At 34.5% G+C, this 13,642-nt stretch overlaps 1 protein-coding gene across 6 annotated transcripts in view; it reads right to left on the minus strand.

The window, feature by feature from the left end:
• Positions 1 to 13,642, minus strand: part of IFT88 (intraflagellar transport 88) — a 129,816-nt gene that overhangs the window by 87,888 nt on the left and 28,286 nt on the right. For all 6 annotated transcript variants that reach the window (XM_029936988.1, XM_029936991.1, XM_029936993.1 and 3 more), the window contains 6 exons: positions 10,232 to 10,322; positions 9,124 to 9,228; positions 7,510 to 7,612; positions 6,591 to 6,705; positions 4,581 to 4,812; positions 2,982 to 3,052 (listed from right to left, as the gene is read on the minus strand). In XM_029936988.1, coding sequence (XP_029792848.1) covers positions 2,982 to 3,052; positions 4,581 to 4,812; positions 6,591 to 6,705; positions 7,510 to 7,612; positions 9,124 to 9,228; positions 10,232 to 10,322 — 717 coding nt within the window. The remainder of the gene's footprint in view (positions 1 to 2,981; positions 3,053 to 4,580; positions 4,813 to 6,590; positions 6,706 to 7,509; positions 7,613 to 9,123; positions 9,229 to 10,231; positions 10,323 to 13,642) is intronic.

Below are 13,642 nucleotides of genomic sequence, written 5' to 3' on the forward strand. Positions count from 1 at the left end.
ATGGTGTATCCTCACACGGATTTCCTTCGGTTTACACTTTTTATTCATTTTTTTTTGTATTATGTATTTATTTGTCTCATTAAATTTGGGGAATCTATCAGCCATTATTTCTTTGGCCAGATCTTTCTCCTCTCTGTCCAAGAAACAGATAATGGCTCTCTTCATTTCTGGTTTTCAGTCTATTTTCTCTCCATTGTTCAGATTGGGTAATTTCCACTTTTCATCTTCCAGTTCACTGAATCTTTCCATTTCCCCCTTTATTCTCCTGTGGAACCCATTCATTAGGCTTTTTATCTCAATTACTTTATTTTTCAGTTTAGAATTTTCCATTAGTGCTTCTTTATATTTGCTGAGACTCTTTTCTGAGGGTTTCTACTTTTTAAATTTGCTTTAAGCATGTTCATAATTGCTTACTGAAGCATTTTTATCATAGTTGCTTTACCAGATAATTCTGACATCTTTGTCCTAACAATGTTGGCATCTGTTGATTCGATTTTTCCTTCATTTGGTTTGAAATCATCCTACTTCCTTATGATGAGTGACTCTTGATCAAAACTTGGACATTTCATGGAGCATGTGGGTGGTTCAATTGGTTAAGGATCCAACTTTAGCTCAAGTTATAATCTTGTAGTAAGTTCGAGTCCCACATCAGGCTCTCTGCTGTTAGTGTGGAGCCCACTTCAGATCCTCTGTCTCTCTCTGCCCTCCCCTACTCACAGTGTCTCAAAAATTAACATTTTTTAAAACTTGGGCATTTCTACATTATAAAACTCTGAATTTTTAGTTAAATTTGTTTCAGCTGGCTTTCGTGATGCTGCTCTACTAGGAGAGGAAGAAATACCACTTCATTAGTGATAATAATGTCCAGATAATAGATGTCCAGGTTTCCCCACATGGCCTTTTTTGATACTCAAGGCAAGAAGTCCTTGTTTCTGCTGGATGAGGTAGAAGTTCCTGCTTCTATCATGGTCCCTATTGACACCACAGTGGGGTGGCCTTGTTGCCAATAAGTGATATGAAAGTTTTGATTTTCCACCTTTTTCTCTGATACCAGGAGAGAGGGGAAGGAGGGCTTCATTACAGCTGGATGGAGTGGAAATTCAGGCTCCTCATGTCCTATCTGCTGAAACCAAAACCTGGTGGGACTCAGTAGGGGTGTGTGGTGATTAAAGTCCTGTCTCCCTACCTGGTCTTTTGGGATACGGAGTGTCTCCTTATATCCTTATAAGTGTGGAAAGCTAGGCTCCCACTTGACTTTTGCTGGCAGGCATGAGAGTGGGGCTATAGTTTGTGTGTGCAGTATTTGTCTAAAAGTTTTCAATCTTGATGGTCTATTCCTTTCCTTGTCCTCTGGCTAGAAAAGCAGGCTTTTCTTGGGGCTTTTTGTTTGTTTTTTTAAAAAACACCCACTGATGTTTTCTGATTGCCAGTTTCTTCACATCCAAGTCTGGGAAAAATGAGGGGATTCACTGCCATGTTGTTCCTCAGGTCCTGAGGTTCTTTGCTGATCTGCCCTCTTCTCTCCACCTTTCTTCTTATATTTGTCTTATACATAATTTCCAAGGTTTTCATTTGTACTTAGGGGGAAGAACAGGGAAAACTATGTCTACTCATCTTCCCAGAAGAAGTCAGTTATTTTTAATGTTAAACTAATTTTTTTAAGTTTATTTGAGAGAGAGAATACATGCATCAGCAGGGGAGGGGCAGAAAGAGAGGGAGAAAAAAAACTTCCATGCAGCTATACTGTCAGTGCAGAGCCTGATGTAGGGCTCAGTCTCATAAACTGTGAGATTGTGACCTGAGCCAAAATCAGGAGTCAGACACTTAACCAACTGAGACTGCCCCTAAACTAATTTTTAAAGTTAAACTAGTCTCTAAAAATTAGGGGCCTTCTATACATATAATGAAATATTATTCAGCCTTAAAAAAGAAGAAAATCTTATCACATGCTACATGGAAGGATCTTGTGGACATTATAATAAATGTAATAAGCCAGTCACAAAGAAATAATTCCATTTATATGAGGAAAATAAACCAAATTCATAGTGATGGAAAGTAGAATGGTGGGTGCTCAGTGCTGGGCTTGGAGAACTGTTGTTCAGTGGATAGAGGTGTAGTTTATGAGGATACAAAGAGCTCTGGGGTGAAATAGGTGAAGGGGATTAAGAATACAACTTATGAGGAGCACTGAGGAATGTACAGGATTGTTGAATTGCTATATTGTACACCTGAAACTAACTTAACGTTAATTAACTGGAATTATGTATTAACTCATTAAAAAAATAGAATTAGCCTATGACCCGACTCCTACACACATGACTTCTGAAGACTGGCTACAGAATGTGGACGCATGTAACACCACTAAACTGTGAAGTCTTACACACGACTTCTGAAGTCTGGTTATAGAACATGAATGCGTGAGTGTTAACACCACCAAACCATGAAGTCTTTCTTATGTACCATGATTAGGTTGGTAAATGTTATGTTATGTGCATTTTACCACAATTTTAAAAATTAAAGGCTCTCTATTATGTGATATACTTCTAATATACCTTTGCATGTTCAATAAATATTAGAACTTTAAAACCAGAGTTGGCAGAATCTAGGTATCATACTGGAGGAAGGAAGAAATAAGTACAATTTTGTCATTGGGAGTTGAAATTTAACTGGGAAGGTAGACAAAAATACATAAAGATATAATTTTTTAAATAAAGGTAATATAAACAAAGTTCCAACATTGCACCAAATGCAGATGGGAAGTGAATTATAAGAAAATAGTAAGAGTAACTGAGTAAGAATAACTAGGGTCAGCCTGAGGACCGTGATTATTTTGAAGGAGAAAAGAGAATCTAGTACAGAAATGGTGAAACAATAGAACTATTTAAGAAACAGAAATAACAAGTTTCAAGAAAAAAAATCAGAATGTATATTCAACTCTTATAAAAATTAAACTCATGTTACTAAAGCATGCAAAATATTACCGTTCACGTTCCATTTGCCTTAGATGATCATTTTTTATAGCTTCAATTACTAAGTTAGTATGTGGATCATCCTGGGAAAACAAATTGGGGGAAAAGTGATTAATTCAAAAGTAAATACTAAGAACTTGGATTTCTAATCAACTGCACCACTAAGTTAGTTAGTAGATTACATTAATCTTTCTAAACTCGTTTCCTTTATGTAAAGTAGAACTTCTCTACTTATTCCTGATTACCTATCACATTTTCTTTGAACTAACAGATTCTGAGCAGCTGATAAAAGGTCAGGCTGGATAGAATAGGACCAAATAGACAGAAGATGTGTGATATTATAAATTCTAAACTCAAATATAAATGCTTTAATGATCATCAAATTACTTAGTAATCCACATCTCTACTCTCATTAAAAACAGATTTTTTCACGTTTTCTCAATATGAAAACAATATATATAATCAATATTTACACAGAACATACTATGTTCACTTGCATCACCTCATGTAATCCTCACAACCCTACAGGGGAGGTTATTGGTATTAGTCCTACGAGAAGAGTGAATACGAAGTGGTGGAGCCAAGCACTGTGAGGTAACACCCTTACAATCTATTAACAAAATCTATTAATTCAATTTATGAAATTGGCATTATTCCATCATTTTTTATCTATAAATACAAGCAAGTTTGTATTGTTTGGCTTAATATAAAATAATATGCCAGTATACCAATAATTTATATGTAAAAATCTGGAAAATAATTTAAAAATTGGAAAGATCATCTCTCCCTGGAAACTACTATTTCTATTTTCGTGTATTTCCTTTCAGTTTGTGTTCATATATGGGGGTGTGTGTGTGTGTACATATTTTTTTCACTTTGTTTTTCATTTACCATTATATAACATTTCCTCAGGTCTTTGAAAATATGACTTTTGGGGGCACCTGCATGGCTCAGTCTGTTGAGCATCTGGCTTCAACTCAGGTCATGATCCCACGGTTCGTGGGTTCGAGCCCCACGTTGGGCTCTGTGCTGACAGCTCAGAGCCTGGAGCCTGCTTCAGATTCTGTGTCTCCCTCTCTCTCTGACCCTCCCCTGCTCACACTGTCTCTCTCTGTCTCTCAAAAATAAATAACAATCATTTTATAAAAATTTTTTAAAATATGATTTTTGTATTATGCTCTACTCTATGCATAAGGATAAGGAATTACTTCTTTTCATTTTTGATATATTTAGTACACATAGTATGAGCTTCCTCTGTTCATAAATGACTGAAAAAAATAGTAAAAACCAAGGATTTAGGAGTTCCTTGGTCAAGATATTAAAGAATGACATGTAATCATATTTTTGTAAGATTTTCTTTTTTCAATAAAGTTGTAAAGTCAGTTTGTTTTAACCATAATCTCTAGCCCTATTTCAAGACTGCCATTCTCAACCTAATTTAAATAACAAATGAAGCTGGTGAAAGCACATTAATTAAATTTAATTAATTAAAACACATTAATATAGGGCTAGGAGAAACTTAGAAAGCCTTCCTTCCAACTTTTTCATTCCTGGAGACAGAAAAGCCTGGACAACGAACAGCTAGCTACCCGGCGGTGTCTTCCTACTCACAGTTGGTGAGATATACTTATCATCTTCATCAACTTCCAACGGAACAGCAATCAATTTTTGGAATGCCTTCTTCATTTTGTCTTGATCTCCAACAGCAAAGTAACTAAGAATTAGGTTGAAGCCTGCCTTCAGACTTGGTGCCATACTCATTATGTGCTCAAATGAGTTAATAGCATCTGAATATTGACCAGTTTTAATAAATGTAACACCAATGTTCTGCATGATTTTAATCCTAAAGAAAAAGAAACATGGATGAGTTTAAAAGTCTAATGTCTTTAGTACAGCAGTCAAGACACTCCACAGACAGTATCCTTTTCTTTTCCACTTTTGCTTTGTTTTGTTAAAGCTTTAATGAGGTTTAACCTATACATCATAAGTTCACTTGTTTTAAGTATACAATTCAGTGACTGCTGCTACAGCTCCACAGCTGTGAATGTTCGAAGTCATCTCCACTACCCGAAAAAGAGAATCTGTACCCATTATCGGCCACTCCCCATTCTCACTTCCTGCCCCAGGCAATCATTAACCTACTTTCTGTCTCTCTGGATTAGATAAATGGGGTCATATAATATATAGTATTTTATATCTGGCTTCTTTCAATGAGCATAATTTTTTGAAAGTTCCTCCAAACTGTAGCATTTATCAGTACTCCATTCCTTTTATATTTCCAAATAGTATTCCATAATATGGATACATCACAATTTATATATCCATTGCTTACCTGACAGACATTTGTTTCTACTTTTGGGCTATTATGAATAATGCTATGAACATTCACATACAATCTTTGTAATAGCATATTTTCGTTTCTCTTGGATATATACCTGGGTGTGGAACTACTGGTCCACTGGTAAATTTGTGTTTAACTCTTTAAGAAATTCTATACTTATTTTCCAAATTGGCTGTACCATTTTATATCCCCAGTGCATGAGGTTTCCAATTTCTCTACATCTCTTCAATACTTGTTATTGTCAGTCTTTTGAAGTTATTGCCATTAGAATGGATGTAATCCCATCTTATTTCTAAGCACTCCTCAACATAATATCTCTATTTCAACTAAACTCATTTATTCTGATCAGATCATGAAGACTGCTATTTCCTTGACTCTTTTCGATTTTCCCTTTGTCTGGAATACTGCCCTTTTTCTACTACTTAAGTAACCTGTCACAAGTACACCTTTCTCCACTGTTCTTGTTCTTAATAATCAGTCCCTTAACCTAGTTACTATAGCACCTCTTGATTATTGATAATTAAGTGCTTGACACAGGCTACCCTACAATGTTCAAAGTCTTGGGCTCAAGTCTTTGTAAAACTTTTAGCCTGTGTTAAAACTGCCTAAGGGCCTTGTGTCCTAGAAGTTAGATATTTCCCAATGATTATGATGCATTATTCAAAAACAATCAGGTGTAATTTATTTGTAATAAATTAACTTTCACAGAGGGACAGTACTAAGCCTAGGGACAATTGTGACCACTAAATATCCTGGAAACCTTCTATGTTCTTAAGGTGATTACCAGACCATAAGGTAATTTACTGTTTCTGCTCTTGCAATATAGTAGGAATGGAATATATCCCAGCTTCCTCCTCCTTTCCCCTCTTCCAAGATTCAAATGCAATCCCTTCCTTTCGTTATTTCATGTGCATCTACAGCAAGAAGATATGGTGATCTTAATTTCTAGCCTTTTGGAAATTAAGACATTCTAAAGTTTCTTATGTTCTAAAGCACTGTTTTGATTTTGTGTTCAGTGACTTATTTACTGCTAATGGCCTGCTAGGTTACCCTCTATATAGGCAATTAGCTTAGTTTTATTTCAATTGATTACATATTATGTCTTTAACCTTTAGCCTGTCATTACACAAATGTGTGCAAGTAGTCAAAAGGTGAATAGACCAAAATACTACAGATACAACACCTCAAAATATTCAATCCACTGACAATCGGTCATTAGAGTTATCTTGTTTCTGAAAACAACACTTATTTTTCACCAAGTCATCATTATGTAAACTTACCTCATTTCTTTATGGACGCTTGGAATTTGATCTAGTGCCATTCGGTAGAATTTAATGGCTTTGGAATAATTTCTTTGCTTTAAATAAATATTTCCCATATTCACTTTCAATCTTCCTAATTAAAAAAATAATGAACATATAATATTGTTTTCTTCATCTTTTTCTCTATTTTAGATGACCTTAACTCATGTTCTTTGAAGTTTTTCTCAAGTTATGAAGCTTCAGACACTACCTAAAATTCTCACTCTAAAATAGTTATACTATTTTCGTATACCTACACACCAATCTTCTGTAAGGAAATGGAACTTAAGACAGATGGAGCCCTGAAAATACGACTAGAGAACAAGTGATTTACATTGTAAAACTGGAATTGTGTTATTTTATAAAAAATGGGATTTTAAAATTAAATCCAATAATGCCACACACATTTCAATATATTAAAGAAAATGATATTCTTATAAACTTTAATAATACTACCAAAAAATTTTACATATATGCTATTAAACTACAGTCTCTTAGGGATAAATTTATAAGTGAAAGCATGTTTGATGGGAGTGCCCTGGCTCATTCTACTTGTGATGACAGAATGTATTTTTTGTTTACTATTAGGCAATCTATCTCATACCACCTGTATCTCTTCATTTGTATTATGTAGCTTTTCATATAAGCAGTATCTTTAAGTAGGACACTTCTTTATAAACACAAATTTGTTTAGAACATAGAATATATAAGGAAACATAAAGTGGGGAAACGTAAATTAACACTACACAAAAACCATACTTGGGGCGCCTGACTGGCTCAGTCAGCGCAGCATTGACTCCTGATCTCAAGGTTGTGAGTTTGAGCCCCATGTTGGGTGTAGAGATACTTAAAAGAAAAAGAACTATACTTATTGGAAAAACTGACTATATATACCTACCTGCATTGCTAAACATCTTATTTTTCACTATAACTTGATATGTATTTAGTGCCTCAGCATACATTTCATTAGCTGAATATTGACTGGCCAAGTTGAAAAGAACCTAAGGAAAAAACAATGTGAAAAGAAAAACAATGACCATTTTAGGCCTCTTTTGCCTATAATGTTTTCAGAGATGAACACCCTATACCTAGCAAAGCTAGATGCATATATTAAGATGCTCCACTAATGAGGAAGTAAAGCACACAAATATCTTGCATCCAAACGAACAAGAACATTAAGAAAAGCTAAACTGTCCTTCAAACCGCACCTGAATTTTCTAAGTATTAGTTTTAATTTAGGTAGTATGCACTGAGCAGTAATCTCAGGAAGACCTCCAAAGAATAAACATGTATTGTTAATGCTGCTGGTAAAAAAAAAAAAAAAAAAAAAAAGGAGTAAGCAAGGCAGTGAGCCAAATTTTCTTCGTAAATAAAAATTAAACATGTGGAAAAATCTTAGACCTTTGTGCATCTCTTTATATGCAAAACTGTAAAAAGTATTTCTCTAAATGAAATTTAAATCACAAAGTTACATAAAATTATTTTCCCACAGGTAAAAAAAAAAATCATTAGAAATTATTCCCTAATCTAAAGATTTCATGGAATCTAAATACATTAGCTATCAAGAGCAAACATCTAAAAATTCTTATCCAAAGTTTCAATGTCCTTTTTACCATATGTTTGGCAGATGAACATTTTTTCCACTAAAAATATACTCTTTTAAAACAGTGGTATAAACATCAAGGAAGTCTTTTAAGAATTAAAAAAAAATCTGGTCAAGAATTTAGTTTTTATTTTTCACTACCCTCACAGAATATTCGTCTAGTTGGAAGTTCTTAAGAATCATAGACCAAAAGGGGTGCCTGAGTGGCTCAGTCATTTGAGTATCCAGGTTCGACCCAGGTCATGATCTCACTGACAGCTAGCTCAGAGCCTGGAGCCTGCCTTCAGATTCTGGGTCTCCCTCTCTCTCTGCCCCTCCCCTGTTCGCACTGTCTTTCTCTCTCTCTCAAAAATAAATAAGACATTAAAAAAAAATCATAGACCAAAAGTCCACATTAAAATCTCATTAAAGGGGTGCTTGGGTGGCTCAGATCATGATCTCACAGTTCATGGGCTGGAGCCCCATCTCAGGCTCTGTGCTGACAGCTCAGAGCCTGGAGCCTGCTTCGGATTCTGTATCTCCCTCTCTCTCTGACCCCTCCCTGCTCACGCTGTGTTTCTCTGTCTCTCAAAAATAAATACAAAACATAAAAAAAATTTTTTAATCTCATTAAAGTAACCACACTAAATACAGAGCATAAATATTAGTGATAGAATCAATGGGTGGTGAGTCTGTGGGTACTAAGTTACTAAAAAACATTAACTAAATAAATTTAAGAAGATCTTTGCACAAACCAAAGAATGCTTCATGAACTTTATAAAGATTATTATTAATCTAATTCTGGGCACTGGAGGTCCAGTAAGATTTAAAACACAGGAAAAAAAAAAAAGAGAGAGAAAAGGAAAAAGACTTTTGGAATCAACAAATCCTAGCCAAAATAATTTCACTCAATAAGTATTTCATACTTACTGAGTAAGTTAAATCCAAATTGATATTTTCTGGAGTTGTAACTTGTTCTCGTTGTCTCACCAAGATTCTCTCTTTTCTTCCTGCTTCTTTTGCCTTTTCTAAGGCCTGAAATCAAGTTCATAATTTGTCAATCCCTTTAAGCATTCATCATAAGCATTTTATACATTTGGCAGGTATCTGCATGAAAACTAGATTCCCAGGAGGCCCTGTGGTCCTCTTACAATAAAGTCCCCTTTGAAAACAAAAGAACCCAGAGTATTTGTTTAAAGTGGAGCTTGCAGGATTAGGAATATCATGTGTCTTCCCCTCTGCCTTGCCCCCAAAGAAGAGGAAGTATAAGAGAGAGAAAATGGAGAGTATACTAGCTCCAAGTCAAGTTTCTTTATCTCCATACTTCCACCACAATTTAGATTTGACAATACCTTATTTCCTTCTTTTTCCCTCCCAATCCTCAATCTTTGAGTATTTTAATTCCATCTCCTGCAATAGAATAACTGCTACTCAATATTACAACAGATTCTTAGTTTGGCTTTTATATCTTGCTCAGAATGCCAAGAACCTTTTGTTAATCTTCCCTAGAGACTAACCACAAACAGATTAACTCATCATGAGATTCTATTTTAGAGCTGGATAAAAAAGTACCAGTTCTAAGAGCAATAAAAACAGCTTTTATACTGAATAATTATTTCTAACGGTATTCATTAATCTAATAACTAAGTCACAGAAATTATGTTTACATAGTATGACAAAGTAATGAGAACAAAGCAAATGAAGAGAAAATATTTAATTAAAAAAAAAAAAAACCACACAAACACAGAGTTAGAAGCCCGAAAAGCAAACTATGATGATGATTTACTCTGTGCATCAGTTGGCAAGATGTGTCCTAAGGTGTCAGGAAAGCCTAAGAGAGGTTAGTTCTTGGGTCTGGGAATGCTCAAAAAATTTTCAATGTAAATTAATAACAATTGTTTCTTTGATGGCATTTCGACTTAGGAAAGGTTTTGCTCCACATTTGGATAGTTGGTGAAAACCAGTACATGTCTTGTATTTGCTCACCTATATGTACACACACTTCATCATCCTGAATCCTGAGAGTTTATGAACTTACCAATTTTAAGTCTCCACAACTATTGGCAATACAGCTTTCTTCTACCAGTTCATTTACTTTCTTCTCTAATTGTCTAATCTTTTCTTCTGGACTATTAAAGAAAAAGCAGGTGTACTCTGATTAATTCAAGCACTAATAATATATACTAAAATTTAATTTACTTACAACATTGTCCATTTCATGGTTTTATGAGAATAGGTTACAGATAGATAAATATATAAATGGTGTTGAAAGCAAATGTACTGTTTTTAGTAATTATATAATTATTATGTAATAATAGTAAATTTAACATATTTTAGTTAATAAAAATAAACACAGTAATTAGTAATTTAACACTAAACCAAATGCTTTACCCTAATTATGTCATTTAATCCTCACAATAACATTTGATATAAGTACTATCATTACTCTCATTTTACTGATAGGAAACAAAGGTTTAGAAAGTTAAGTATTATGTCCAAGATCACACAGTTAGTTTTTAAACCCATATAAGGTAATTCAAAGACCCATCATCGCTAAAAAGTGGATCCTTTCTTCAGATTCTATGACAAATGAAAACTTTACCTTCAGGTGAGGAAAACTGAAGCCCCCATAAAAGAGATGATGAGGAAGAATGACTACTACCAAATGGGAATTCTAAAGAATATTTCCAACAATGTAAAGAAGTTTAAAAATCCTGACTCCACTAGAGCAAACGCAGTACTCCCAAATCATTTCAAAAATAACATTGTCATTTTACTACCACTTTCAACCAGCAAAATATCACAATACTCTGAACGCACATCAGTGCCTAAATAAAATGTTACTGTGAATATTTCAGAATACACAGCAGTTCACTTAATCTCTACAAATGGACTTTAAAAAATATAGGAAAAAATTTAATGTATAGCTTTGCCTAGAGGATCATATTCTTTGGTGGAATCTGACTATAAATTTAGTCAGGTAAGGGGCACCTGGGTGGCTCAGTCATTTAGGTGTCTGACTCTGGCTTAGGTCATGATGTTAGTTTGTGAGTTTGAGCAATGCAGAAGGCTCTGTGTGACAGCTCGGAGCCTGTGGCCTGCTTCAGATTCTGTGTCTCTCTCATTTTGCCCCTCCCCCTGTCTCTCTCTCAAGAATAAACATTAAAAAAATTAAAAATAAACTTAAGGAGGATAAAAAGTTTATTTGTTCACTAAAAATCTACAAAATTCTGAGCAATGAACATAAGAGATATAGTTTTATAAAGGTTATAACAAAGTACAGATTTCTATTATCTATTCTGAAACACCCTTAATAAATATCTAATAAATGTTGCTTGTAGATCGTTAATATTAAACCTAAAATATGAATATAAAAATTTAAAGTTAAAAATCCTAAGAGAACTTTATAAAGACACTAAAAGAACTACTCGGTCCTATCAAATGTCACGAAGATAGATTCTCTACGCACTGTTGGACACCCACTCATGCAGGCGCCCGCCACCAGCCTTCCTCCTTGCATATGGGATCTCAGCCAGTCACCAGGAGTCTCGTTCTGTTACCAAATGCACATGTGATGCATTTCTGACCAGTGAGAATGAAGACAGGTTTACTTGGGGCAGAGGGCTCCTGGGAAGATTTTCTTTGCTTTTGAAAATGGATCCAAGACTGGGAACTTCTTGACTCTAAGCATTCTTAACTACATGGAGACTCTGAACTCTCGGGGCTCTTGTGGCCTGATAGGATGGGCCGCCTCTTAAAAAAAGGCCAAGGGAATCACACACAAGCTGAACCAGGCATAATGTTATTGGGCAGTTAAATTAACCATCCTTCCAAGTGCCCTTCCTCTAGACTTATTATATAATAAAGGTTCTTACAGTATTTCCGATATGTATTCTGCTGTTAGTAACTGAAAGGATCTTAAATGACCTGCTATTTAAATAAACTAGCATACTTTCATTAGTTGTTGTTAACTAGCATACTAAGTGAACATATTCTCTATAGAGGTTTGTTAGTGAAAAAGAGAAACTGTGTAATTTATCCAACAGCCCAAATACTGACTTTTGGAACTTTTAGATTTAAAAACACAGAAGCAAAACAGTGTAGCGTTTAATCATGTGAGCTCTGGAAACAGTCTACTTTCAAATTTCAGTACTACCATTTATTAGTGTTACCGCGTAAAGATCTGTTTACCTTCTCACTCTATGAACTAATGAAAAGAACAGTTCGGACTTCATTTACATATATAGCCCTTGCATGGCACCTGGCACACAGTGAATACTTAGGAAACATCGGCTTATGTTCCTATTTGTAAAATGGATTTGTCAGTGATACTTCGATCCCAGTAAATGCATGCACCTGAATTTATACTACAGCTTCTGACAACTCAACTCTAGCACAGAACTAAATCCTGTAAAAAATTAAATTTCTCAATACTAGTATGACTACTTTCTTATCTGTTCTCTTAATTTTTTCCTTTGAAGTAGTCTTTCAAACTAAACATTTATCCTATTACATTTTCAACCCCATTTGGCCTTCAAGAGAATCAATTTTAGTTCCCATAAAATTAGATATATCTTCCAGTCAAGTAATACTAAAATAAAACTGCATAGAACACACATGGCTGTCTTCTTAAACTTGAGTCTTGTGCTGGTTCCAAGAACTAGGGATGATGTTTTGACTACTGTGCCATTGACATGAACTTTTTTTTGTTTTTGAGGATTCATATTTTAAATTATTTTAAAAATTATTTTTAAAAAGTATTTATTTTAATCACGTGGTGCTCATCACCACAAGTACATCCTTAATCCCCATCACCTATTTCTCCTATCCCTCCACCCATCTCCCCTCTGGTAACCATCAGATTGTTCTCTATAGTTAAAAGTCTGTTTTCTTGGTTTGTCTCTCTCTCTCTCTTTTTTTTTTTCTTTGCTCATTTGTTTTTTTTTTCTTCCACATGTGAGTTAAATCATATGATATTTGTCTTTCTCTGACTTATTTTGCTTAGTATTATACTCTCTAGCTTCATCCATGTCTTTCCAAATGGCAAGATTTTATTTTTATGGCTGAATAATATTGCAACATACATATATAGTTAATTTAGTATTATCTATCTATATCTTTTATTCATCAATCTATGGACACTTGGACTGCTTCCATATTTTGGCAATTAAAATAATGCTGCTATAAAAATTTAATTTTTTGTATGGTGTAAGAAAGTGGTCCAGTCTCATTCTTTTGTATGTGGCTATCCAGTTTTGTTGAAGAGACTATTTTCTTCCCCACTGGATAGTCTTTCCTGCTTTGTTGAAGATGAATTGAACAAATATGTGGTTTGTTTCTGGATATTCTATTCTATTCCACCGAACTATGTGTATACTTTTGTGCCAGTACCATACTGTTTGGATTACTACAGCTCTATAATATAACCAGAATTGTGAGGTCTCCAGCT

Source organism: Suricata suricatta, chromosome 4 (genome assembly GCF_006229205.1).
Source record: "Suricata suricatta isolate VVHF042 chromosome 4, meerkat_22Aug2017_6uvM2_HiC, whole genome shotgun sequence".
Lineage (NCBI taxonomy): Eukaryota > Metazoa > Chordata > Mammalia > Carnivora > Herpestidae > Suricata > Suricata suricatta.